The 26,056-nt window shown below is 32.9% G+C and overlaps 2 protein-coding genes and 1 pseudogene across 3 annotated transcripts; 2 read left to right on the plus strand and 1 right to left on the minus strand.

Annotated features, from left to right (window-relative positions):
• Nucleotides 1–239: 239 nt before the first annotated feature.
• LOC120091407 (amino acid transporter AVT1A-like) lies at nucleotides 240–12,925 on the plus strand. Of its 2 annotated transcripts, XM_090306657.1 has the most exons (12): nucleotides 244–708; nucleotides 4,245–4,513; nucleotides 5,264–5,484; nucleotides 5,973–5,996; nucleotides 6,786–6,966; nucleotides 7,261–7,486; nucleotides 7,642–7,777; nucleotides 8,058–8,075; nucleotides 8,195–8,342; nucleotides 8,991–9,034; nucleotides 9,555–9,617; nucleotides 10,655–10,963. In XM_090306657.1, exons 1-12 carry the CDS (start codon nucleotides 443–445, stop codon nucleotides 10,763–10,765), a joined length of 1,707 nt encoding a protein of 568 aa, XP_090162783.1. In that variant the 5' UTR covers nucleotides 244–442; the 3' UTR covers nucleotides 10,766–10,963. The 2 variants fall into 2 exon arrangements, 1 of the variants encoding a protein (XP_090162783.1); XR_016524346.1 differs by lacking the exons at nucleotides 8,058–8,075; nucleotides 10,655–10,963 and adding an exon at nucleotides 11,202–12,925 and having other exon boundaries at nucleotides 240–708; nucleotides 8,235–8,342.
• Nucleotides 12,926–15,295: 2,370 nt separating this feature from the next.
• Nucleotides 15,296–18,339, plus strand: LOC150032944 (uncharacterized; annotated as a pseudogene).
• Nucleotides 18,340–24,235: 5,896 nt separating this feature from the next.
• On the minus strand, nucleotides 24,236–24,880 carry LOC120090856 (uncharacterized). Its single transcript, XM_039048559.1, has one exon. It carries the CDS (start codon nucleotides 24,878–24,880, stop codon nucleotides 24,236–24,238), a length of 645 nt encoding a protein of 214 aa, XP_038904487.1.
• Nucleotides 24,881–26,056: the final 1,176 nt, after the last annotated feature.

Here is a 26,056-nt window from a genome sequence, read left to right on the forward strand (position 1 = left end):
AAGCCTATGAGGAACCCACAACAACATTAAATACGGATGAGATTCGAGCAAAACCAACCCAAGACAAGTGCAATAATAGTTTCCTTTTCTCCTTATTGTTCCAACAAGTTCAAATTAATCATTGAAAAACATAAAAGTTCTAGTAAAAAAAATCATTAAAAACATGCAAAATTTCAACATACGTCCAACTGGCAAAGATTAGGATGAAATGACTTGGAAAGGGGATAAAAAGGCCATCCCAAATAAACGATAATGTTAATGAATAAGAGAAATAAGGATATTGATCCCCATAAACGTACGTAATCCCAAAGAGAGTTGGGAATTCAAGAAAGGCCAGTTGTTGTTGTTGATATATATAATAAATAAGCAGCTACCATCTTTGGCCTTCCTTATACTCTAAAACGCAGCCAACTAATTAATAAAGCTTCAAATAATAATTTCCATGGCTGAGAAGAAAAACAACCGCCCCGATTACTATGACGGCCAAGATTCAGAGCTTTTCTTCGAGCCTCAATACAATGACGGTCAAGAAGATCAAGAAGATGATGTAGAGATGAACAATAAGGGAATGGAAGGTAGTAGTGTTAGTAGTTGCAGCAGTTTCAGCGACGGAGACGACTCCACCGTTGCCGTTGCCGCCGTTAATAGATGTCTCGATCGAGGTTGCAGCTCGGCCTCCGCTTCTCAACAATGGCCACAAAGTTTCAGGTGCGTTTATTTGATGTAAATCTATAATTTTGGAGGAATGAATTTTGATTTTGTTTGATAACTATATATAATTTTTGGATTGGAATGTCTAGGTTTTATGGACTGTAGTATGTTATATTATTATTTTTATTTTAAATATTACATTATTTGATAAACATAGAGAATTTGATAATTTGAAAAGTGCTTCACGTATCTTACAAAGAATTTGATATATCTCCACTTCTCTAACATGAGATCCTCAAGAACTTCTACCAACAAGATTTTTTTTTTGTCGGATACTTTCTTACAAAATTTTTAAAATTTATGTCAAGTTCTAAAAACCGTAAAAAAATAGTCTATAATTTATTTTTGGTATTCAGCTAAAAAAATCAAATCAAAGAAAAATGTGAAGACTATTGTAAATTAAATTTTAGAGAACAAGTATAATTTTCAAAAATAAAAAATTAAGAAACAGTTTAATAAAGATTATTTTTAGTTTTTTATTTTTAAAAATTATGCATATTTCTTCGCATGTTTCTTTGATTTTCATTTTTTTTTAATCTTCACAACATCTTTCAAACATAAACAAGTTTTCAAAATTTGTTCTAAATTTTGCAAACACTAAAAAAAATTATAAACTTAACTGTCATAAGCAAATTAAAAGTGAAAATAACATAACAAACAAATTTAGTATAGAAGTAATATTCATGAGCAAGTGAAAATAAATTATCAAATGAATTATAGAACTAAGCATAAATGGGATCTAAAAGGGATTATTTTTATTATTATTATTATCATTATGCATAAATGGGATCTAAAAGTGATTATTATTATTATTATTATTATTATTATTATTATTATTATTATTATTATTATCATTATGCATAAATGGGATCTAAAAGTTATTATTATTATTATTATTATTATTATTATTATTATTATTATTATTATTATTATTATTATTATTATGCATAAATGGGATCTTAAAGTGATTATTATTATTATTATTAGTTTAATATAAAGTTGAAATTTGAACTTCTTAAAGGCTTGAATTGGTATCTAAAAGAAATGTTAGCTTTGATTATTATTATTATTATTATTATTATTATTGAAGTGATAGAGAAGTTCATAAACTAAAGAAGTGTTAACTTTCCATTTTATCATGTGATAGAAAAAGTTCATAACTTGCTTTGTTATTGTGATAGAAAAAGATAATGTAAACTAAAAAAGTTGTTGCTTTTTTTTTTTTTTTTCCTTTTTTGAGCAATGATAAAGTTATTTAATCTTAATTTTGGTAAAGGAAAATAAATACAAAAATTAAATCTGGTTCCTAGTTTATTAATTTGTGTGTTACTTTAATATAAAATACATAATGTATCAATTCACATAACTCATCTATTCATATGGAAGACCTGTGGATTCTAACTTGCTTGAAAAAAATTTGATGTTCTCTTAGTGGTTCCTATCTTGATGCATCTCAAGAGATTGTCCAATAAAATTCTGACACGTAACAAATAATTTTTTTAAGATATTTTATTTAATATTTTTTCTTCGTGTATAAGAAAGGGGGATGCATATGATTAGGTAGAGTCAAGTTGTCCAACTTACTTGAAGTCGAGTGGTCTACTCAATATGTGAGCCTCCATTATAACGGTTAAAGTTTCTAATTATTATAACTTAGAAAACTATTTGAAAACCTTCGTTATATACAATATTAATATTTTGTAACCATCATCTTCCCTCATTTATAATCCAAATTAAAATAGTCTTACCAACACAAATTATCATAATTCATTAAATTAATCTGCACCTTATATGCATACTATTACACCCCAAACAACCACATTGTATTTAATATAATTCTGCATTTTAAAATTCAAAATTCAAGATCTAGATATATTGGAAACAAAAAATTACTGTTTTCAGAAATTGTATCAAAAACACATTTTAATTTGCTGAACAACCTCAAAACATATAATAGAATTTGAATTATCAACCAAAAATGTCCTAAACTTTCTACAATTTCTTAACAGTTCTTTAAAATTATTTTAAATATGATGTCTAACAAAGAAATTATAAAGACTTGGGATTTGTTTGAATTGATTAGAGAAAAAATGTTTTTATTTAAATTCTTGTGATAAAAATTATTTAAAATACATTTTGAAAATATTTCAAAAACTATTTTGACTAGTTGTCAGACACTTCAATTTTTTCTAAATGTCTTATTTTCAAAATTAGACGTTAATCAAACATACCATAACAGTGTAGGTTTATAATATTTAACTATAAATCACTATCTATTAGTCAAATCAGTTTAACAATAATTTGCTAAGTGCATTTTTTAAATTTAAGGAAAAAAAGTGTATTTTTTTTTTATTTTCTAATATTTACAGGTAGCCACATAAATGGAAACTTTACTCTTAAACACAGTCCCAAGAGATTTTTATACACAATTAAAAATCAATTTGGAAAGTTTGGCAGTATCTTATTTTACCTATTTAATAAAAATTGTTTTTAAATATAGAAAAATGAATTAAAATATTTATGAAATATAATCAAATTTCATAATCTATTTCATACGAGTCTTCAATGTCTATCCGTATCTATCTAGATTCTGAAATTTTATTATATTTTATAAATATTTTCAGCGGTTTATCATTTGAAATAATTTCCATTTTTAAAAAATAAATGAATTATTTTTTAGAAGCACTTTATTATTTTATTTTATTAAAAAAAGGCACTTTTATTTCACTGATCTTTTTGCTGTCTTTAAATTAAATTATTGTACATGAACGTGCCTGAATTTAGATTGAAAAAAGGAAGAACTTTATTTCATCTTTTAGCTGTCTTCAAATTTATATGATAATGGTTTAGAATTAAGATCTTTCAAACTTTTAGTATTATTAAATTGAAAAATTATTTCAAATAGTAAATCGGTTAAAAATATTTATGAGATATTATAAAATTTTAGAACTATCAATGATAGACGTTGATAAACACTGATAGACTTCTATCATTGTCTATCAATGTCATTGATAGACTTCTATTTGTGTCTATCAGCTCTATTAAATTTTAGTTTTTTTATATATATATGGGGAGAGTATCGCTATATCCATCAGAATATCAGTTATATTTGAATTTATTTTTTCTCAAAAGGAAAGAGCTCATTTTATTCACCATATATTTAAAATGACAATCTTATTAGTTTTCAACTTTTAAAAAATGAATCGTTTATTTATTTATTTTTTTTTAAAAAAAGAAAGATACATAGAATTAGGCTACACTTAATCATTGTCTATTGTAGAAATATCTTTAACATCTAACCATATGTTGATATTTCGTGTAGAAACTTTGAATAGATGAACAATATCGTAACGATGGTTTATTTGTTAATTTCTCTGAGTTTAAGGAAAGTAGGATTTAAACTTTTGAACTCTTGGAAAGGTAAATATAATATGGTGACCAATTAAGTTATGCTCGTGTTGATATTGTTGATATTTAGAATGAGGGTTAAACTTATTCCAAATAATGATTGGTGTTTATGTAAAAATTGACAGAGAAGCAAGTGATTCATATGCGATAACGACTTCACCAACATTTGGGATTTTACGGATTCCAAATATCATAAAATCAAGCTTTCATAATGGAATTGAGAGTTTGTTCGAGTCCGATGTCAATGTCAATACCGATACCAATATCGATGCAAAGGCTCCATTATTAAACAATTATTATGGCCATGAGGAACATAATTTGGACTATAATAACTCTTCTTCCCAATCATTGTCTGCTCCTCATGGTTGCACCTTCACACAGACCATTTTTAATGGTAAGATATTAACTCTATTTTATTTTGGGTCCAATTCTTATACGTTTTTAAATTTTTGACTTCGTTGTCTCTCTTTTTTAAAAAATTAAATTTATAAACATTATTTTTATCTATAATTTTTTTCTCTAAATTTTAATTTTAAAATGTTTTCAAAATCCAAAAATCTGAAGAAAAAATTGAGTAATTTTAAAAAACATTTTTCTCCTTTTTACAATTTGGCTACGGATTTAAATGTTTAATTTAGGAAAGAATAATTTTAAAACTAAATAGATAATATTTTTATCTATAATCTCATGTCTTATCTTGACCTCATATATAATACAAGACCAAAAAATACATATGAAAGGAAAAGAATAAAAGAAAGAAAATGCACATGCATATGAATTCATTGTTACGTCTAGTTAGGGATTGAAAAATATATATTATTAGATAAACATGAGATTTCATCTTAAAATCAATTAGCAACGAAAAGAGTAACTATCTATGTTTTAAAGATTGTGAGGTCTCGTTATCATTCCAATATGAGATCCTCCATCATTCCATTATTAGGTCAGATCTTTTTTTCTAAACCATTTGACAATAAAATGAGCAACTCTCTTATGTTTTAAAGATTGCGAGTTCTCTCTGTCTTTTCGATGTGAGATCCGCAACAAAAATCCTAAAAACGTAGGTGTCTTCAATATTCCGAGACGACTAGTGCCCATATATAAAAAACAAATTAAAAGTAAAAGTAATGTGTGATGGTGACAGGAATGAACTTCATGGCTGGGATAGGGCTGTTGTCCACACCTTACACAGTAAAAGAAGGTGGATGGGGAAGCTTGGGAGTGCTGCTTGTTTTTGCCCTTGTTTGCTTTTTCACAGCTATGCTTATGAAATATTGCTTTGAAAAGAGAAGCCAATTCAAAATTAGAACCTTCCCAGATTTGGGTGAAGCTGCCTTTGGAACCTTTGGACGTCTCTTTGTATCGGTGAGTGTCACCTCTTTAAACTTTCGAGTTTGTATCTATTAATTAATCTCTAAATTTTTTTTAAAAATTATAAGTTTAATATATAGGTTCTTAAACTTTTATGCGTATATCTATTTAGCCCTTATAAACACTTTAAAAAGTGTATAATAGGTCTTTAAACGTAACATTCAATTTCATATGTTTAATATATACAAGGTCGTAGAAAATTTTTAATTTTGTGCCGAATAAAATATCTAATATGTTCTTGTCCTATTCGACATATTTTAAAATTTACGGCAAATATTAGACATTAAATTATAAGTTTGTGATTGTACTTAAATTTTATACATATAGAAAGTTTGGAAATGTATTAGGTAGGTACTTTTTTCAAATTCAGGAACATTTTAAGTCACTGATGATGTTCAATAATGTTTATTAATTGTTTGTTTTGTTTTAGTTATGCTAAGATTGTTTTTTGCTTTTGCTAATTAAACATGTTGTCCTTGCAGATCCTTTTATATTTGGAATTATATGTGAGTTTCTCTCTTTTCTGATTTTCTTATGCCTCACTTAGTCACCTTTCATTTTTAAGTGCGGGTGTGTGTGCGTGCGTGCGAATATAAAAATTAATGAGCACTTTTTTCTTTTAACTTTTGCGTATGTAAAAATAAAGATAGGTAAATTACAAAAACTACCAAATAAAAATTAACGGGCACTTTGTTCCCTAACTTTTATGTTAGTGTCTAATAAATCTTTGAACTACTAAAACAAGTATAGGATAATTGACATATAGTATGTGTTATCAATAAAGCGGTCTGTGGATTGAATCTCCCCATTCCTTATTGTACTAAAAAAGAAATAAATCTTTAACCTTTAAAAAAAGTATTTATTAATAAATCACTAAATTTTTTATTTTATATCTAAATAGTCATTGAACTTTAAATAATTGTCAATAGATATGAATGAACATTCAATTTTGTGCCTAATAAAACTTTAACATATTCAACATTTCAAAAAAAAAAAAAAGTTAACATCTATGCATCTATGCAAGGCATAAAATCGAATTTTGTGCCTAATACATCTATGAATTTTAGTAAAAGATCCATTAGACACAAAAGTGAACTCGTACTCTCGTAGACTTATTTGAACACGAAAACTAAAAATTTATAGACTCATTAAACATAATATAAAATTTAAGAACTATTAGACAAATTAAAAAAAGAAAAGTTTAACAACTTAGTAAACACTCCATTATTGTAATTTAATCTTGTTTAAAATAGATATTTGTTTTACAAAATAATCCTTTTTTAAAAACTGTACAGTGTTGCTGTGTTGAGTTCATAATCTTGGAAGAGGACAACCTTAGCAGTCTATTTCCAAATACATGGCTGAATTTTGGTGGCCTTCATTTGGACTCTATGCATCTCTTTGGAATTATTACTGTCCTTCTTCTTTTACCTACTGTTTGGCTCAGGGATCTCCGTTGGATCTCATATATCTCTGGTAATTTTTTTCTTCTTTTTACATTTTTTTACCTTTTAGGTAAATAATGACATGACGTGTCTATTAAACAAACAATCATTCGTTCTATTGAAAATACCTAAAAAAAAAAAAAAAAAAAAAAATCACTTTTTGGACCATGCATACTATTTTGTCTAGTTATTCATTTGTTTCCATCAGTTATTTGTCACAACATGTACATAACGTCAACAAGAGCGTAGTTCAACTGACATAGTATTTATCCTATCAATCTCGTGGTCATGTAACCTTATTTAATGACATGTTACATATTTACAGCGGGTGGGGTACTAGCAACAACAGCGGTAATCCTAACCATAGCTTATTTGGGAACAATTGGAGGAATAGGGTTTAATGAAGTTGAAGCTGGTGAAATAGTCAATTGGAAGGGCATTCCCTTTGCTATTGGAGCTTATGGTTTTTGCTTCTCTGGTCATACTCTCTTTCCAAATCTTTACCATTCTATGGCAGATAAAACCAAGTTTACTAAGGCTCTCTTAATATGGTACGTGTAATTTGAAATTGATTGATTTTAAAATAGTTAAAGTCATTTTTGTCATACAATTATGTTAGATTTCAAAACTGTGTTTTTTACACTTATATTTATTTACCTCTCTCCATCTTATTTAATACTTCAAAATCTCTATTTTTATTGAACAGCTTTGTATTTTGTGTTTTCATATATGGGGGAGTTGCTGTTATGGGGTTTCTGATGTTTGGCCAAAGTATATTGTCCCAGATAACTTTGAACATGCCACAACATGCTCTTGCCTCCAATGTTGCAAAGTGGACCACAGTAAGTTTCACATTTACCTTTTTTTTTTTCTCTTTCTAAGCAGTTAAGATAAAATTTAAGGGAGTGTCGTTACAAATATAGCAATCAAACTCAAAATATTATTTTACTCTAAGGTAAAACCCAAAATCTAAGGGAGTGTCGTTACAAATATACCTGGGTTTGTACTTAAAAGGAATTTCCTCTTAGGGTAAATTTTACTCTCTCTATTAAAAGAATACGTATTATTTCATTTCTTAACATTTTTTTTATTTTTTTTTTTTTTTTTTACTTTTGTTGACAGGTTATTGTTCCATTGACTAAATATCCTTTTGAAACATACATTATCATAAGCTTTTTAAAATCAATTTTTTTGATTGAAGATTATTTTGATTTTGGGTAATGATGGAATATTGAATTTTGATTCCTTAACATGTTCTCAAATATGCATTGTTGATGACTCCATTGGCAAAAAGTATAGAGGAAAGACTACCAGCCAGACTTTCAAATAGCTATTGGTGTTCCATTCTTATAAGAACTGCACTTGTTATCTCTTCCCTTTGTGTTGCTCTTCTTCTCCCCTTTTTTGGTATGTTTTTTGCTTATAACTTTTTTCTTCTCAACTATTGATCCTATGAAATTAATTTATTTAAGAAAAATATCAATTTATATCCTTAAATTTTGGGGTCGTATCAATTTAAGCTCTTAACTTTAGTAAGTGTAACACTCCTAAATTTTTATGAGCCAATATCGTGTGAAACTTCTTATTTGAGTCAATTATACTTCTAAATTTTCATGAGTCAATCAATTTAGACATTTCATTATGATTGTCTTTGAAAATATTTGTTTTCAAACGTGTGTTAGACTCCATCAAATGTCAGTTTTATAATATGAATGTAAAGGAGGTGTAAATTGATACACTAACAAAAAAATTCAGGATTTAACTTGATATAATCTCTAAAGTTTATGGGGTATAAATCGATAGGTTTCGTTTTATTTAAATTCTATTTTAGTATTGAACTGCTTTGGTTAAATTAAATGGTGGGTTAATATTCAAAATATTATTGAAATTAACATTTTAAAAGTTTTAACAATTAACATTGTAAAGGAATATGTAAGACTTTAATGGAATTGAATCACAATTTGAGTCCATATAATATTGTATTTATATATAACTTATGCAACTAAATGTTTCTAAAAAAACTCAATTGCTCTCTCTTGTGTGAAAATATTGCAGGTCTTGTGATGGCTTTAATTGGTTCCCTTCTTTGCATACTCATTGTAAGTGTGTATTCAATTCATTTGTTTAGGTTGTTTGGTAATAATTTCGTTTTTTATTTTTTATTTTTAAAAATAAAAATTATTTTCTCTCATTTCTTTAGTACAAAAGTTGAATTCTTAACCAAATTTCAAAAACAAAAACAAATTTTTAAAAGCTACTTTTTACTTTTTACTTTTTTTCTTTAGTTTTGGAATTTTGGCTTGGTTTTTTAAACCATTGGTCAAAAGTAGATATAAAACAAAGAATTTTGGAGATGAAAACATGTCTATAAATTTAACTTTAAAAAAATAAACAAAACATCAAATAGTTATCAAATGGGATCTTAATTTTTTTAAAAAAAAATCAAAATTTAAAATTAGGGATGAAAATAGGATTCTAAACCTATTTTGTTTGCATAAACGTGTAATTTTTTTCCTTTATTATTTGAAAATAAATATAGTATAAACAAAGGAAGAAAGTACTTTTAATCATCAAAATAACTTCTACCATATGCTAAAAAAAATATCACATTTGGTTCAGGCAATAATAATACCAGCATCCTGCTTTTTGAAAATCATGGGGAAGGAAGCTTCCAAAATACAGGTAATATATTCTAACCTTCTTTTTCTCCGGTCATTATTAATAGAAAGGAAAATTATTTTACGATTGAAAATATTTACAAGATAGAAAAATTTAGAATTATTAATGATAGACGTTGATAGATACTGATAGACTTCTATCAGTATCTATCAATGTTATTGATAGACACCGATAAAAATCTATCAGTGTCTATCATTGATAGTTCTAAAATTTTGTTATATTTTATAAATAATTTTATTCATTTTTTTTATATTTAAAAACAATCCTAGTAGAAATCGTAAAAATTAGAGATCCGCTTTTAAAGGTCCATATGAATCTCTATTAGCCTAGTCACAACTATGAAAATATAGATACTAGGTTTTTTCCTTTTTGTGTTTTTTTTTTTTTTTTTAAATAAGCTTGGGTCAATCCATAATTCTTTTTTATCTACTTTCCACAAATATTTTTAAATTCACTCCAATTTTAAAAACTAAAAAAGAAAATAATTTTTAAATTCTTTTTGTAATTTTCTAGAATTCTTGAAGAGTAATGAGAATTATATTAAATAAATTGTGATTGAAAAAAAAAAATAGAAAGGTAATGACATTAGAGTCATTGAAATGGATGACACTTTAAGGATAACAATTAAGTGTATAGCAACATTTTTTTAAAAAAAAAAATTACAAATATAGCAATAAGTGATAGACTCTATGGCTGATAAACTCATACCAGGAATATGATCTATCGCTGATAGCTAGATTCCTACTAGGGATATGGTTTATTATTGGTAGATTTCGAGAGTTTGATCTAAACTCTGCTATATCTGCAATTTTTTTTTTTTTTTTTTTTTATACCATGTTATATCTATTAATATTTTGAGCTTGATTGTTATATTTATAACCGCTCCAAATCCTTATATATCAAATAAGACCGTAGAGATTAAACTAATTTGAATTCTACCTATAACAGTTGAACTCTTCTTTTTTATGGATTTGTACAAATTTTAAATTTTTTGAAAAATCTAGAAGTTGTTTTGATGTGTGGTTACATATTCGTATCAGATCATTTCATGCAAGGTGGTAATTTTGTTGGGCATCATTGGAGCTATACTTGGAACATACTCTTCATTTTCACAGTTAGCACATAGATCAGAGATCGGCAGTGAAACATAGAAAATCGATTTATATCCTTGATAATTGATTCACTTATAAAAATTTAAGGTTTAATTTCGACTTATATTTCATATTATTTTTATATAATTTGTTTTCTTAATGGTTAGAAATAATATCGATAGTTTTTGTACTTTTCTTTTTAGAAAATTTAAGCCTTCAACTTTAAGAAAATAAATGGATGTTTTAATTATTGAGCTACGTTCATGTGAATGGTTTCGGTACACTTAGACCATTATACCATATATATTAATTGCGCATGATAAAAGATGAATTTTTTTTTAAAAAAAAAATATTTTTTATCCCAAAAGTTTGGATTTAGTTGCACATTTGGGTCTTTGAGTTTTAGACTCAATAGTCTAATTTCTAAAGTTTCCAATAATATCTTTTTTTTTTTGTTACTATTGCATTGTTTTTAGAAAAATTCCAAATATGGCAGGCAGGACAGGACCCCTAACTGGCAAATTATCTAGACACGACTGTTGTTGAGGATTGAGGAGGTAGGCTTAAGAACCCTGACTGTATTGAAAGTGCTTTTTGGGCACTGCCTTGACGCCTTCTAGACACGACTTCAAAGTCGGTGTCCATGGCATAATTGTCTACACTCATGGGAGATGGTGCAGAAGATTGAGAGACGGGTTGTTTGCCCTTTGAATTACTAGCCTTGGAAGGGCTAACCTGAATGCTCTACGACGGCGGAGGTCACCTTGGTGGCTGAGGACGGTCGGGAGGTTCCATGAGCTTCTAGGGATTTATGAGGGAGATGTTTTTCTTTTTTAGGAGCATATTTTCTTGAGAGTTGTTCTCTGCTTAGATAATCCGCAAGAGAGGTTTCTGTGCCTTTTATAGGCTCAATTTTGAAATCAAAGCAGGATAAGATTGCGTGCCACCTTGCGAAGATTTGTTTTGAAACAAGATTCTTCACATCTTTTTCAAAGATGTATTTACTGGCCTTTGAATCCGTTCGCACCAGAAAATCTTTGTTGATAAGATCTCCTTGGAACTTTTGAACGCAATTTACTATTGTGAGAATCTCCTTTTTTAACTCTAGAATAGTTCTTTTGAGTATCATTCCAGACTCCAGAATAATAATGGACTACCGTTTCTCTTCCGTTAATTTCTTGCTTGAGAATTCCGCCGTAACCAATGTCAGATGCATCAGTTTCCACAATTGGATAAGCTCTTTCATCCATTAGTGATAAGCATGGGATGCCTTTTGCTAAAGCTTGTATTGATTGGACTGCTCGAGTATGTTCGTCCGTCCATGGTTTTGGGTTCTTTTTCAATATGTCATAAAGGGGGAGACAGATGGTACAGGTCTTTGATAAAGTCTCCAATATAATTTACACATCCAAGAAAGCGCTGGAGCTGTATCTTGTCTTGAATAGTATCGGGAAACTTATCCACGAAGTCTAGCGGTCGTTGGATTGGTTTGATTATTCCTTGATTAATATCATAACCAAGAAATCTAACTTTCGTTTGAAACAATTTGATCTTTGGTAAAGACACCACAAGACCATTTATCTTAATAATGTTGAAGAACACTTGCAGGTGAAATGTTGTTCAATTGTATTGTGAATACCAAGACATCATCTATATAGACGATAGTGAAATCCTGATATTTGTTGAATGTGTCATTCATGAAATTTTGGAATTCGGAAGGAGCATTTTTTAATCCAAATGGCATGATGTTCCATTGGTGTTGCCCGAAGAGGACGTTGAATGCAATTTTATATCTGTCCTTTGTAGATACTTGGATTTGCCAAAATCCAGATTTCATATTGAACTTTGAGAAAACCTTGGCTGAGGTTATTCTTTTTAATAAATCTTGTCGATTAGGAATTGGATACCTAATCCATTTAAGAGTCTTGTTAACGGGTTTATAGTTGATTACCAATCTCGGAACTCCTCATTCCTTCTCTGCTTGATTATTGACGAAAAAGGTTGTACAGGACCATGGGCTTTTTGATGGGCTAATAAGCCCTTTTCGAAGGAGCTCATCAATTTCTGTCTTGTAGATTTTGATTAGGTCTTTTGACATTTGAATAGGCCCGATCTTTGTGGGAATTTGTGTTTCGTCAAACCCATCGACATATGGGAGCTCAACTATATGCTTTTTGCGAGCCCAAAAGGCATTTGGAATGTCCGAACAAATTTCAGCTTCCATTTTCTTTAGCAAATACTGGATAATTTGGTAAAAAACCTTATGTCATCTTAAAGGAACTTGATTTGTTTCTCTTTCTTAGAAATCCTATTGATAAACTGTTGGATTTCTTCTTCAATATTTGAAATGTACTTAGGAGTTATCAGATGATAGAACTCAAAAGTCATTATTTTTCCAAATTTCTGAGATGATAATCCTTTCTCGGAAACATGAAAAAGGATATAATTGAGTAAGGAAGGGTGTGCCCAGAATACCTTCCTCTGATAGGTCCTTGACTAAAAGAAATGTGTTAACAAAACACACATCTCCTTTGCAAATATGTGTTTTTGGCAACTTATAATTAATGTGAAGTCTCTGGTTGTTGGCTCATCTCAAAACTTCCATTGTTTTCTCAAAATACCTTAAGGGTATTACTCCTTCTTGGATAACATTTTGGTCTGCTCCAGAATCCAGTAAGGTAACTGCTTCAAACTTGAAATCCTGGACTTTAATAATGACCTTAGATAATCATTCTTTATTGTAGACTTTATTGATATAGTTGATTCCTTCTACACCATCTTTTTGGACTCCCGAAGTTTCTCTTGGGGAAATTATTTTTGCGGATTGCTGTAAATCACTAAATGCATTTTCCAGAATCGACAGTCATTGTTTATTGATGGCGACTTCCCTTTTGAGTTTCTTGACTTTCATGTGGAGGTCAGAAGCTTTTGCGGGTTCTTGGAATGACTCATTATTGACCCGATTGAGTATTTCGAATATTGAATTGGCTCCAAGACCAGAGGTTTCGTATTTTGGCCTTCTAGAGACTCTCGAAGTTTTAGAAGGACCGTTTTCTGAGATATTTCATCAGGAAGCTCTTCTATTAGATCAAGTAAGTGTTCTTCGTCTCTTATTAGGACGTTGATACATCCTGTGCAAGGGACAACCTCTTCTGAAAATTGAGAGGAACCGGAAGTATAACCTTCAGAGGAGGAATCTTCAATAACTTCATTGATTAGTCCCTCAGAAGATGATCCTTTTGAAATAGAAATTTCATCTTCAAATTGGATGGCAAAGAGAAGAGATTGTTTTAGGTCATTATCAATCTCTAGGTTGTTGATTTTTCTTATCAAGGGGCATTTATTAGCATAGTGTCTCTGTTAGTTGCATCGGAAACAAGTGGTTCCTTTCTTTTTGGAATACTTCTTGTTTCTTTTGTAATATTTCCTCTTTCGAAGTTTCTCTTCGTCTTTCGTTTGTCGTCCTTTGCTGTAGGATTTCTTCTTTGTTTTTGAAGGCGGTAGATTTTGTTCAATGCCGTATTGTTTGCAAAAAATTCCTAATTCCTTTTGGTAATCTACATCTTTGATGATTCTTTGATTATGCTTGTTATCTTTACAAAGACTTAAGCATAGTGCTTAAATGTTACTGGTAATGTCTTCGTAGGTGAGAGAATTCCAGTTGATTTGATTCCCTTCGAAGATTTCAAGCATCTTTTGATAAAATTTCTCGGCAATATAAGAAGGTAATCCTTCTATGAATTTTCGCTTCTAGATTTCGTCTTCGCAGGATGTAAGGTTGTAAAGACGCGCCATAAAAACGTCCTTGTACTATTTGAAATCACTCATCTTTCTGCAACGCATCTTGAGAAGCGCTTCAGTACTTTGATTATTGTAGATGATTGTTCGTCCTACACAGTGTTTCATTGTAGTGTATACCAATGAGTTAACCATATCTGGTTCATTTTGTATTATCTCCATTGGGGCAATTCCTGCTCCTGGATTTCCCTCTTGCTTTACTGTAACTGTCTTTGTGGCAGTTAGGATAGTCTGCCATTCCTGTTCAGAAAGTTGATTGTGCCACCAACTCTTTAGATTTCCTGTGAATCCTGAAACCAGAATGTGAGCGGTGCTTAAGACAGTTTTTATAGTGCTATAAGCGGTAGCAACCAAAAGCATTTCTTGGAAAATATTCATCATTTGCTGATCGGAACATTCGTCAATATTCCAACTTATAACAGAGGTTCCATCATAAGTCTTTTGATCTGGACGAAAATCATCCCATCCTAGATCTAGAGGATAGGGTTTTACATAATTATTCTTCATTTTCGTGCTATAAGAGACAACGGGAAGGATTTTTGTATAAGATGCAGAAGTCCCTTTGGACTCTCTTATCATATTAACAGTTTTGGAGACTTCAGTCTTCTTTGAAGAATTTGCTTCTCCTTTGTCAATCTTGAATACTGATAATTTCTTATTAATCTCAGTTAAAAGTTCTTCTGAATTCACTTTCAGATCTCCAATAGGAAAAGTATTTGGTTGGAAGATTGGTCGGTTAGGATCAATCTTTGGTATGCCTTTAAGGCTTGAACTTGGGGCAACCTTTTGATCCTTTTTTTTCCCAACTATCTGAAAGAGGGTCGTTAGCATTTTGTTTGAGTAATTCAGTTGATGCTGGATGTTTTTTATTTCTCGTACTCCAACTTTCGAGACTTTCTCTTCATCAATAGTTTTGTACAGAGAGGAAACCATCTTGATGGCTTGGACTACTGGGTGAGGAAAATAGGATTCTTCCTTAAGAGGATAGTCGGCAACTATCTCTTTTCCACTAGTCTAATCCAAGTGGGACTTTGTTTGAGAGTGAGACAGCGACATTCTGCCGCTTCATCTCATTCTTTCATTCTTTTTAAGAAATCTTCTTTCAGAATGAAAGCTCTTCTGGTCTCCTTTGGTTGAGATCTATGAAACACAGATACAGATACTTAAAAAAGTGCAGAGAATCGTTATCAGATACGTATATGATACTGATATGTCTAGAGTCGTGGCAGATGCGTGTTAGATACGTGAAATGGAGTATCTGATTTTTTTTTTTTTTTAATTTCGGATACGCGTATCCCATTCAAGATACGTGAAAGGGATACGGCAAGCTAAAATTTGTTAATTTTTCCTCTTCAGCCCAATAGCCCATTAACCCAAAAATAACCCAATTACTACTTAGTTTTCTATTTTTATTAATATAATTATTAAAAACAAAAGTCTAAAATCGAATTCCTAAAACAAAAGTAAAAGTTAAAAACTTAAAACTAAAACTAAAAAAGAAAAGGAAAAAAAAACCCTAAAAGCTAAAACCAAAAGTCGACTGTATCTGTAAACTTAAACTCTCAAATTCCCATCTCATCTGGATTTGCTGTTTGACGGGTGATGGCAGTCGACACTCAAGTTCCTTCCAGTTTAATTCTTCTTCTTCCTTTCGTCTTCGACTCTTCCTCTTCACTTCACCAGTTGGTCCAGTTCACTTCTTCTTCTTCTTTATCAGCCTAGCCACCGACGACGACTTCGACTGTTCCAGCCAGTAGAGTCCAGATTCGTCTCAAGTCAGCCCAGACGACAACGACTTCGTCTCGTTCGTTCAGCTTATCATCAGCTCACCATGGACGTCATAAATGTTCGTTCTTCCTTAATCCTTCTGTTCAGATTTTGATTTCCATTTCTTTTTTATCAAGTTTTCAACTTTTCATTTTCAATCTCTGAAATTTCCATTTCTTTTGGTTTGAATCTTTGATTTTAGGTGTTTAATTTTATTTTTTAACGGTAGTAAGTTTTCTTTGGTCTAAAATTTGAATCTTTGATTTTAATTTTTAGGCGTTTAATTTTAATTTTTAACAGTAGTAAGTTAAAATTTAATTTTCCATTTCCATTTCCATTTCTTCTCAGTTATTGTTTATACTGGTTCTGTTCTTGTTTAGATGGCATATTCATCAAGCCAAAGTCAATCATCAAATCCTTCCATAAACTCATCCTTCTCCATTGTTGAAGATGATACAAAACCTCTTTGGAAATATGTGACCAAAATTCAAAAATTAGGCGATGGGGGTGGAACTTTCTTTTGGCAATGTAAACTTTGTAATATTTCAAAGAGGAGCTCTTATACACGAGTTAAAGCTCATTTATTGAAGATAAGTGGTCAAGGAATTGGACCTTGTTTAAAATTCACTTCTTCCATTTTAAGTGAAATGCAAAAATTGGAAGAAGAAGTAAAGACTCGGCTAGAAAAAAAAAAAGGTCCAAAGAATGTGCCCCTACCACCTCCGGTCATAACAATTGGTGGTGTTAATATTAGTAATTCTCCTATTACAAGTAAATTGGACTTTGAGAAGAAGAGAAAGTATAGTAGTAGTGATGCAAGTGCAATTGAAAAATCATTCAACAATGCATCACGAGATCAATTACATTCACTAATTGCCAGAATGTTTTATTCCGCTAGTTAGCCATTTCATTTATCGAGAAATCCACACTTTAGAGGAGCATTTTCTTATGCAGTAAATCATTTGTTGTCAGGATATTTGCCTCCTGGATATAATATGTTGAGGATGACTTTTTTTCAGAGAGAAAAGACAAATATTGAGCGGTTATTAATTCCAATTCGAGATGAATTGCATACTAAAGGGTTGATTATTGTGAGTGATGGATGGAGTGACTCACAAAGGAGGCCTTTAATCAATTTTATGGCAATTTCAGAAGGACGACCTATGTTTCTAAAGTCAGTGGATTGTTCTGGTGAGACTAAAGACAAGTATTTCATTGCAAATTTGATTAAAGAAGTTATTAATGAAGTTGGGCATGAGAAAGTGATTCAAGTGATAACTGACAATGCTCCTAATTGCAAAGCTGCAGGACAAATTATCAAATCACAATTTTCCACGATTGTATGGGCACCATGTGTAGTGCATATCTTGAACCTTGCTTTGAAGAATATATGTGCTGCTAAAAATGTCGAAAACAACCAACTTGTGTATAAGGAGTGTAGTTGGATCTCGGATATTGCTAGTGAAGTCATGTTTGTGAAAAATTCTATTATGAATCATTCGATGCAGCTTGCTATGTTTAATGAATTTGTATCTCTAAAATTTCTATTTGTGGCTGAAACACGCTTTGCATCTAGTATCATCATGCTTAAGAGGTTTAAACTTATTATAGGTGATTTACAAGTCATGGTCATCAGTGATAAATGGGCAAATTATAAGGAAGATGATGTGGTAAAGGCAAGACGTGTGAAGGATTTGGTGCTTAACAACTTATGGTGGGACAAAATTGATTATATTCTTGCCTTCACTACACTTATCTATGACATGATTAGAGCTTGTGATACAGATGCACCTTGTCTACATTTGGTGTATGATATGTGGGATGAAATGATTATAATGGTGAAGGCAACTATTTATAAGCATGAAGGATTGCAACCAACTAAACCTAGTGACTTTTCCTCTTTTTATGACGTGGTTTATAATATTCTCATTGATCGCTGGAATAAAAACAATACTCCACTTCATTGTTTAGCACACTCGTTGAATCCGAGGTACTTAATTACACTATCAACGCATATCTTTTCTTTATATATATATATATATATATATATTATCTATCTTATATTGTAACCTTAATCTATTTTAGGTACTATAGTAAAGAATGGCTTTCAGAGTCCCCTAATCGAGTGGCCCCACACCAAGATATCGAACTATCTCAAGAGAGGATGAAGTATTTTAACAAATATTTTAGTGACCCTAGGGATCGTGCAACCAAAATCCCTTGGACGCGGTATGCGATGCATGTTCCTAAGATATGCGTTGATAGTCATGCGTCGATGGTCATGCGTTGGAATGAAAAATGCGTTAACAAATGTATGCGATGATCATGCGTCCTGCCACAAGTTTTCTTGTGCTGGAACCAAGTATAATTCCATCGCAAGTTTCTCGGGTAATCCAAGATCGAACACAGGGACTTGTAGCTATATGTATGCGGTGATGTGCATGCGGTGGTTGAATAAAAGAATGGAGGGGATGTTACTAAGTTAATCCTACTCCTACTCCTATCTAGAGACAACACAATGAGAATATGCATGAAAGGTAGAGATACGACAAACCTTGACATGAAATAAATGTATGGGAAAATAGATAAAATGCGGAGATGTTTTTATTGCAACCCTTAAGAGTGACTGCGAGGGCAACCCTAGTCAACGCAAGCCAATGCACTCATGCTACACTCATGCACGGCAAGTCATTTTCCAATGGAAATGTGGTGCTCCTAAGTCTAGGACGCATGGTTGAAAGTAAAAGTGTCCATAGAGCTTATTTCTAAGTCTTTACTCTTTTCCTATGCGATGATGCAAAATGCACACAACGCTGCGGTGACCGCACTCAATCGTATCCTATCTCTAGGATGCATGCGATGGGTTAATAGCAAACAGTGCTTATTCCTAAGCTCCTATCTCTTGTATTATGTGTTCTAATCTGACTCTCCCGAGCCTAGATTCTGACCTGACCTTCCCAAGCCTAGATCCTGTTCTTAGACTACCCTCTCGAGTATCTCTAATGGACGAATGAAGCATACATACTACAAGACAATCACATGAACTTGGTTGATGCAAGGTTGTTACTATCCCTAGTGAACAACGCATACATTGCTTAATGCGTCCAACCACTTATCCTCCCGGGCAGTTGATTGTTATTGACTTTACTCATAGACAAGCAATGCGTTAGCCTATAGACAGGCATTGCAGCAGCTTCATACTAAGAAAATAAGGTTTTGTCACACACTCACGCAACGCACACCTCTCGGTGGTTTGCTACATGTTTCATATTTCTAATCCACATGGCTAAGTATGCAATACCCACGCAATCCCACTAAGTGTTGCAATGAAAGTAATGATGCTGAACAAGAAGATGGAAATAGAGTCAAAGGAACAGAGAAATGCATTGAAAACAAATTATATTAATTCCTTAATTCCAAAATGTCATACAATACAATATAGAAAAAGAAAGGAAAAGAAATGACAGGCTGGAAGCAAAGCTTTGCTTCCAGCGGATGTGCGTCAAGGCTGTCGGTGGTGCCATAGATGGGCGGAGGAGCTGACTCTCTCGAGATCTAACTCCGATCGAAGGCTCCGGTCGTCACTCGGAATGGATGAAGGAGGTGAAGAACTCTCAGCGTCTTCTCACGCATTTTATCTGGATCGTAAGGATCCGCCCTAGGCGAACTTCAGACGAAAACCTTGGATAAAATGAATTTCAACTCATCGGCTTCTATTTATAGAGCTTAGATCGCCGACAGCATTAATTGGACTGCTTTGATTCTGACGTTCGGCGCGTTCGTCCTTTCTGAATCTCTACCACTAACGGCGTGGTAGGTGAATTGTCAACATCATCTTTGGATTTTCTCGAGGTAGATGCGTTGATGCATTCATTCCACCTACCTTGCATTGATCCCATTAGTTTGCGTTGTCGCGTAGCTGCAATCATTCAATGACATCATTCGCTTAATATCGCAACTTTACACAATGACCGCATTCGTTTAACAAGCGCAACTCCCATTTGATGGACGCATACGACTGATTACCGCAATATCGATGCGTTTGCCTTTGCGATGGAGTGTTTCTCTGTATGTGGTCGTCTATGCGATGGTCCGGTTTCTGCGTTTGCGTTCATTTCCTACATTAGCTACAAAGATAGAACATTGAACGCATAATTAATGCAATATAATGGGTTAGCTGAGATTCGACATGCTGATCGACGCAAACTCATATTCTCGTGAATTCTTATCATGATCGACGCATATTCTGCCTAACAACCTTCATAATTCTAAGTAGAAGGCCTAAGATGACATGCATTTCTACATGTCATCACACCCCCAAACTTAAAATCATGCTTGTCCTCAAGCATGCGTTATACTCAAGAAATTCTAACTCACCTTCATGCTTTCCTTTGCGATGACCAGCTTCTCAGATTATAATTTACACACACCTTTGACCATCATCGCAATGCTCTCCTCCACTTGGCTGCTTCTTCAAAAAGATCTTGTTTCCGTTAAATCTGGCAAGCCTTTGCTAAAAAACATTTCATTCATTCACCGTAATTTTTTGTTTATCTTTTAAGAATGCGTTCATTAAAAAATACTTCAAAGCTTTGCGATGGCTTATTCAAATGAGGTATTGAACTTGGTTACGCCCTTCATTTTGGCTTACCTTCACGTATGTCATGCGGGCATCCAACTTCGGTTGCATTCCATATTCAACTCAACTCTTGTCTCTTTTGATTTGGCTTGCGCCAGACAGAGGAGTTGCGCTAATGCGTTGATCCTGACGACTTGCCTTCGTTTTTGCTTGCCCTCACGTGTGTCATGCGGGCATCCAACTACGAGTAAGTACCTTTCACAACTTAATTCTTATCAACATGGGTTTCCCCATTGCGTTGACAAAAGAGTTATTATTCTCAAAAGCTCGCTTCAAATTTTTTTTTCCAAATGATCGCAATATAATGAACGTAATTCTCCGAGACCGCTGCCACCCCCAAACTTAGAGGTTGGCAGCGTTCTCATCGCAAAGCTAAAAAAAAAATTACAAGAATGCGATAATAAATGTTTAAACGAAGGTTTGCACAAAATAAAACTTAAAACTTTCAAAATTTGAAGAAGCTATTAAAAATAAAGAATGTCTTGCGTTGATTAGTTAGAGAATGCGGTGAGCTATATGTACCATCATAGAAACATCACAAAACAACACAATCGGGAAAGAAAGGATTTCAAAAGGATAAGGCATACAAGATAACAAGAAAAGACTTTAGGTGGAACAACGCATGTGCTCATGCGTTAGAATCCACGCGATTGAAGCCATGCGTTGAGGGGTAGAAGGAATTCTTTCGTTGAACTACGAACCGAGGAGACTTATTGTCGCACCTATAAGAGCAAACGTACCACAACCAAGGAAGCAACTATATATCTAAAATAACAATGAAAATAAGAACAACCTATACTAAGAAAGCAATTTAAAGATAGAGTAAAAGACGTCCCTGGAAAAATAAGAGTGTTGTCACCGCCAGAAGTCTTCCATGTAGGAGATGGTTCTCAACTCCTTGGGTCAAGTTGCCTTGACCATTGGAACTTCTGGCAATTGTTGGGCGCATGTTGGCCACCATGAGCTTAGAACTGCCTTCAGTTCTTTTGCAACTGATTGCCCTTCTACCTTGGGGGTCAACATTGGCTTTCAGCGCATCGTCTACACTTCAATATTGTTTGCAACCTGATCGCACAAGCTGCAATACTCCTAAGATAAAAAGTTTGCTCGCAGAGATACAAAACTTAACAAACATTTAGCTGCCAAGTCCCCGGCAACGGCGCCAAAAACTTGATGACGAAAATTGGAAGTCAATTTTACTCGACAACCAAAATCCCTTGGACGCGGTATGTGATGCATGTCCCTAAGATATGCGTTGATAGTCATGCATCGATGGTCATGCGTTGGAATGAAAAATGTGTTAACTAATGTATGCGATGACTATGCGTCCTACCACAAGTTTTCTTGCGCTGAAACCAAGTATAATTCCATCGCAAGTTTCTCGGGTAATCCGAGGTTGAACACAGGGACTTGTAGCTATATGTATGCGGTGATGTGCATGCGGTGGTTGAATAAAAGAATGGAGGGGATGTTACTAAGTTAATCCTACTTCTACTCCTATCTAGAGACAACACAATGAGAATATGCATGAAAGATAGAGATATGACAAACCTTGACATGAAATAAATGTATGGAAAAATAGATAAAATACGGAGATGTTTTCATTGCAACCCTTAAGAGTGATTGCGAGGGCAACCCTAGTCAACGCAAGCCAATGCACTCATGCTACACTCATGCACGGCAAGTCATTTTCCAATGAAAATTGGTGCTCCTAAGTCTAGGACACATGTGTTGAATGCAAAAGTGTCCACAGAGCTTATTCCTAAGTCTCTACTCTTTTCCTATGCGATGATGCAAAATGCACACAACGCTGCGGTGACCACACTCAATCATATCTTATCTTTAGGATGTGATGGGTTAATAGCAAACAGTACTTATTCCTAAGCTCCTATCTTTTGTCTTATATGTTCTAATCTGACTCTTTCGAGTCTAGATTCTGACCTGACCTTCCCAAGCCTACATCCTGTCCTTAGACTACCTTCCTGAGTATCCCTAATGGACGAATGAAGCATACATACTACAAGACAATCACATGAACTTAATTGACGCAAGGTTGTTACTATCCCTAGTGAACAACGCATACATTGTTTAATACGTCCAACCACTTACCCTCCCGGGCAGTTGATTGTTGTTGACTTTAATCATAAACAAGCAATGCGTTAGCCTATAGACAAGCGTTGCAGTAGCTTCACACTAAGCAAATAAGGTTTTCTCACACACTCACGTAATGCACACCTCTCGGTGGTTTGCTACATATTTCATATTCCTAATCCACATGATTAAGTATGCAATACCCACACAATCCCACTAAGTGTTACAATGAAAGTAATGATGCTGAGCAAGAAGATGAAATAGAGTCGAAGGAATAGAGAAATGCATTGAAAACAAATTGTATTAATTCCTTAATTCCAAAATGTCATACAATACAATATAGAAAAAGAAAGGAAAAGAAATGACAGGCTAGAAGTAAAGCTTTGCTTCCAGCGGATGTGCGTCAAGGCTGTCGATGGTGCCATAGATGGGCGGAGGAGCTAACTCTCTCGAGATCTAACTCCGGTTGAAGGCTCCGGTCGTCACTCGGAATGGATGAAGGAGGTGAAGAACTCTTAGCATCTTCTCACGCATTTTACGTCATCGTCATCACTGATGTTTTGGGAGATCATGTTGGTGGTGAAAGTGATAATGATGTTGATGATGATGATGTTATGGTGATTTAAGTTTGAGTGTTTCAAGTTTTTCTATTTTCTAGTATTTATGTTACTAATTTGGTTTGTACTAAGAACTTTTTGGTAGGACAAAGTGATAATATTTCAAGTTTCTTTAGATTGTCTTTGTACTAAGAATTTTTATGTTATTAATTTGATATCTTATGTTTTAGAATACATTTTAGTATCTTTCTTTATGGTTAAATTTATATATATGAAAAAATAAAAATAAAAATGACGTATCCTTAGACGTATCCGTATCTTAGTTTTTTAGAAATTGACGAATCGCCATATCTGATCGTATCCTTATCGCGTATCCGTATCGGTGTCAATGCTTCTTAGGTTGAGATATATAGAGATCTATATATTGACTATACTTTTGCTCATATCTTTGCTCAGGATTTTCATAAGTCGATAGTACATTAATTTTGTTGTAAATTGGTTCTGATCTTCTTTCCACGTCGGATTGAGTAGGAGATAAAGAACCTTCGTTCCTTTCGTACTGAATGTCTGGAATCGATCTTTCTAAATCCACGAACGTTCTCATTGACCTAGATCTGGGGATAGATCTAGAAGTGTGGCTAGTTGGTCGCGTTTCAGAAGAAATGCTTAGCCTACTACTCATAATTTCATGAATCTTGGGATATCTTGGTTTTGAATAGAACTGAACTTCAACATCTCCATTATGGTGCTCTCTGATCGTAACATCTTCTCTTTGTTTTGTACATGAGTACTTGCTCCTGGAATTCTCCAAACTAGATTTTGTGTGAGTTCACTCCATTGTAGAAGCTTTGGGACAGTCATAGAGGATTTCTCGATATTGACTTCCATAAGCATGGTGTTTCCCTTAGGAGATATTCCTAAAGCTCTTGGCGATACAATTGTATGCACTAGTTTGAAATAAACACGATAGCAAACAGCAAACGGGAGGGATCCGTCTTTTAATTCGAGGCCTTGAGAATGGACATCGAGACTAATGGCATCTCGGAGATTTGCATCTTGAAGGGAAATAATGAATCCTGGTTTCCACATGAAGTAAACTGGTCCTCTTTCAAGGTTCGATTGGATGATTCCTAAAATAGAGTGTGAGAATCGAAGATGTCGCTTATCTCTAAAAGCAAGATACACTGGAACATTTAATCCTTCTCTGAATAAAGGTTTAAGGGCCACTTGAACACATCCGATGTGTAAATATTTGAATCTATCTATGGCTTGCTCTATAGATTCTCTTGAAAGAACGCTGATTTCGGTAAACTCATCCTTCATTGCGAGATTTTTCTCGATGATGACAATGACGTCAGTTTGAGAGAAATTGAAGTTATTGATCTTATACATCAGTCTTGGATCCAGCTTAGGAATGGTCCAATTTTTTAGACGATCTTCAACCTTAGCAATTTCTTCTTCAGCTGAATTGTATTTTTGGATGATACTTAGAGGATCATCAATACTTTGAGGTTCTTTGGATTATGAGGAAAAGGTAGTATTATCGAGAATCGTTTGGGGGCGAGAAATCTTAGAGAGTAATTTAGAAAGCATGGGGAGAGAGAGAGCGAACCTTGGGATCTTGAAGCAATCTGTCAAAACTTTCCTTAAAGGTGTGACGGAAGTAAAGATATTAAGCTAACATTGAAACAAAATAGAATCTTCAATCGATCGATCTTTAATCTTCAAACAAGTCCATTACATTTTGTGATAATTGGTATTCTTCCATCAAGGTTAATCATGCCTTCTTTCGGATAGAATACAAAGTAATCATTAAATATGATATACCTCTTAGCCTTTCAAGGATAAGAAAGACTTCTGATTCAAATTTCTTGGAATGTTAGTTTTAAGATCATGACTAAAAGCCATACCTTTGAAGACAATCTTAACTTTCATGCTTCATTTTCCCCAAGGCTCTAGAAAGAGACTATTCCATAGAGAGAAAAATTAGATGAAAAGTTGAGCTTGAAGGCTCTGAAACCATTTTGGGTCGAGATCGAGTGCTACTTATAGAATTTTTATTAGGCCTCTGCCTACTAGCAATTTCGATAACATTTTGACACGCGTCCCAACAAATAAAAATTATATAATTGAAAATTTTGAAATGTGGCGGACAGGACAAGACCTCTGACTGGCAAATTATCTTTTGGATTTTCTTTTTGAAAAAGAAAATATTACGATAAGATTTGTCGGTGGGACAGGACCCCCACTTGATCTTATCTAATCATAATGGGAAAAGAAATAAAGCAATAAAGTAAGTAGTAAAGCAATAAAGATAGATGGGATATGTCTGCATTATCTTCAAGCACACTTGGTAAGATCTTCAAATGATAACTACTGATGATGTTACCCAGTTTCTCCCGAATGGCCTTGATTGGAACGATTATTGCATATATCTACCGTATCAACTCTTTTGAGACTATGATCCAGGGTCTTACTCCTTCGGCTACCCCGCCTACT

Source organism: Benincasa hispida, chromosome 11, assembly GCF_027475165.1.
Source record: "Benincasa hispida cultivar pf3 chromosome 11, pf3_genome.v1.1, whole genome shotgun sequence".
NCBI lineage: Eukaryota > Viridiplantae > Streptophyta > Magnoliopsida > Cucurbitales > Cucurbitaceae > Benincasa > Benincasa hispida.

Excerpts from the sequence above, each read along its gene's own strand:
- LOC120091407 (XM_090306657.1), top strand. The coding sequence starts at position 443 with ATGGCTGAGAAGAAAAACAACCGCCCCGATTACTATGACGGCCAAGAT. Across the intron at positions 5,485-5,972 it reads TTGGACGTCTCTTTGTATCG|ATCCTTTTATATTTGGAATT; the intron begins GTGAGTGTCACC and ends TTGTCCTTGCAG. Across the intron at positions 8,343-8,990 it reads TCTTCTTCTCCCCTTTTTTG|GTCTTGTGATGGCTTTAATT; the intron begins GTATGTTTTTTG and ends AAAATATTGCAG.
- LOC120090856 (XM_039048559.1), bottom strand. The coding sequence starts at position 24,880 with ATGAAGGATGAGTTTACCGAAATCAGCGTTCTTTCAAGAGAATCTATA.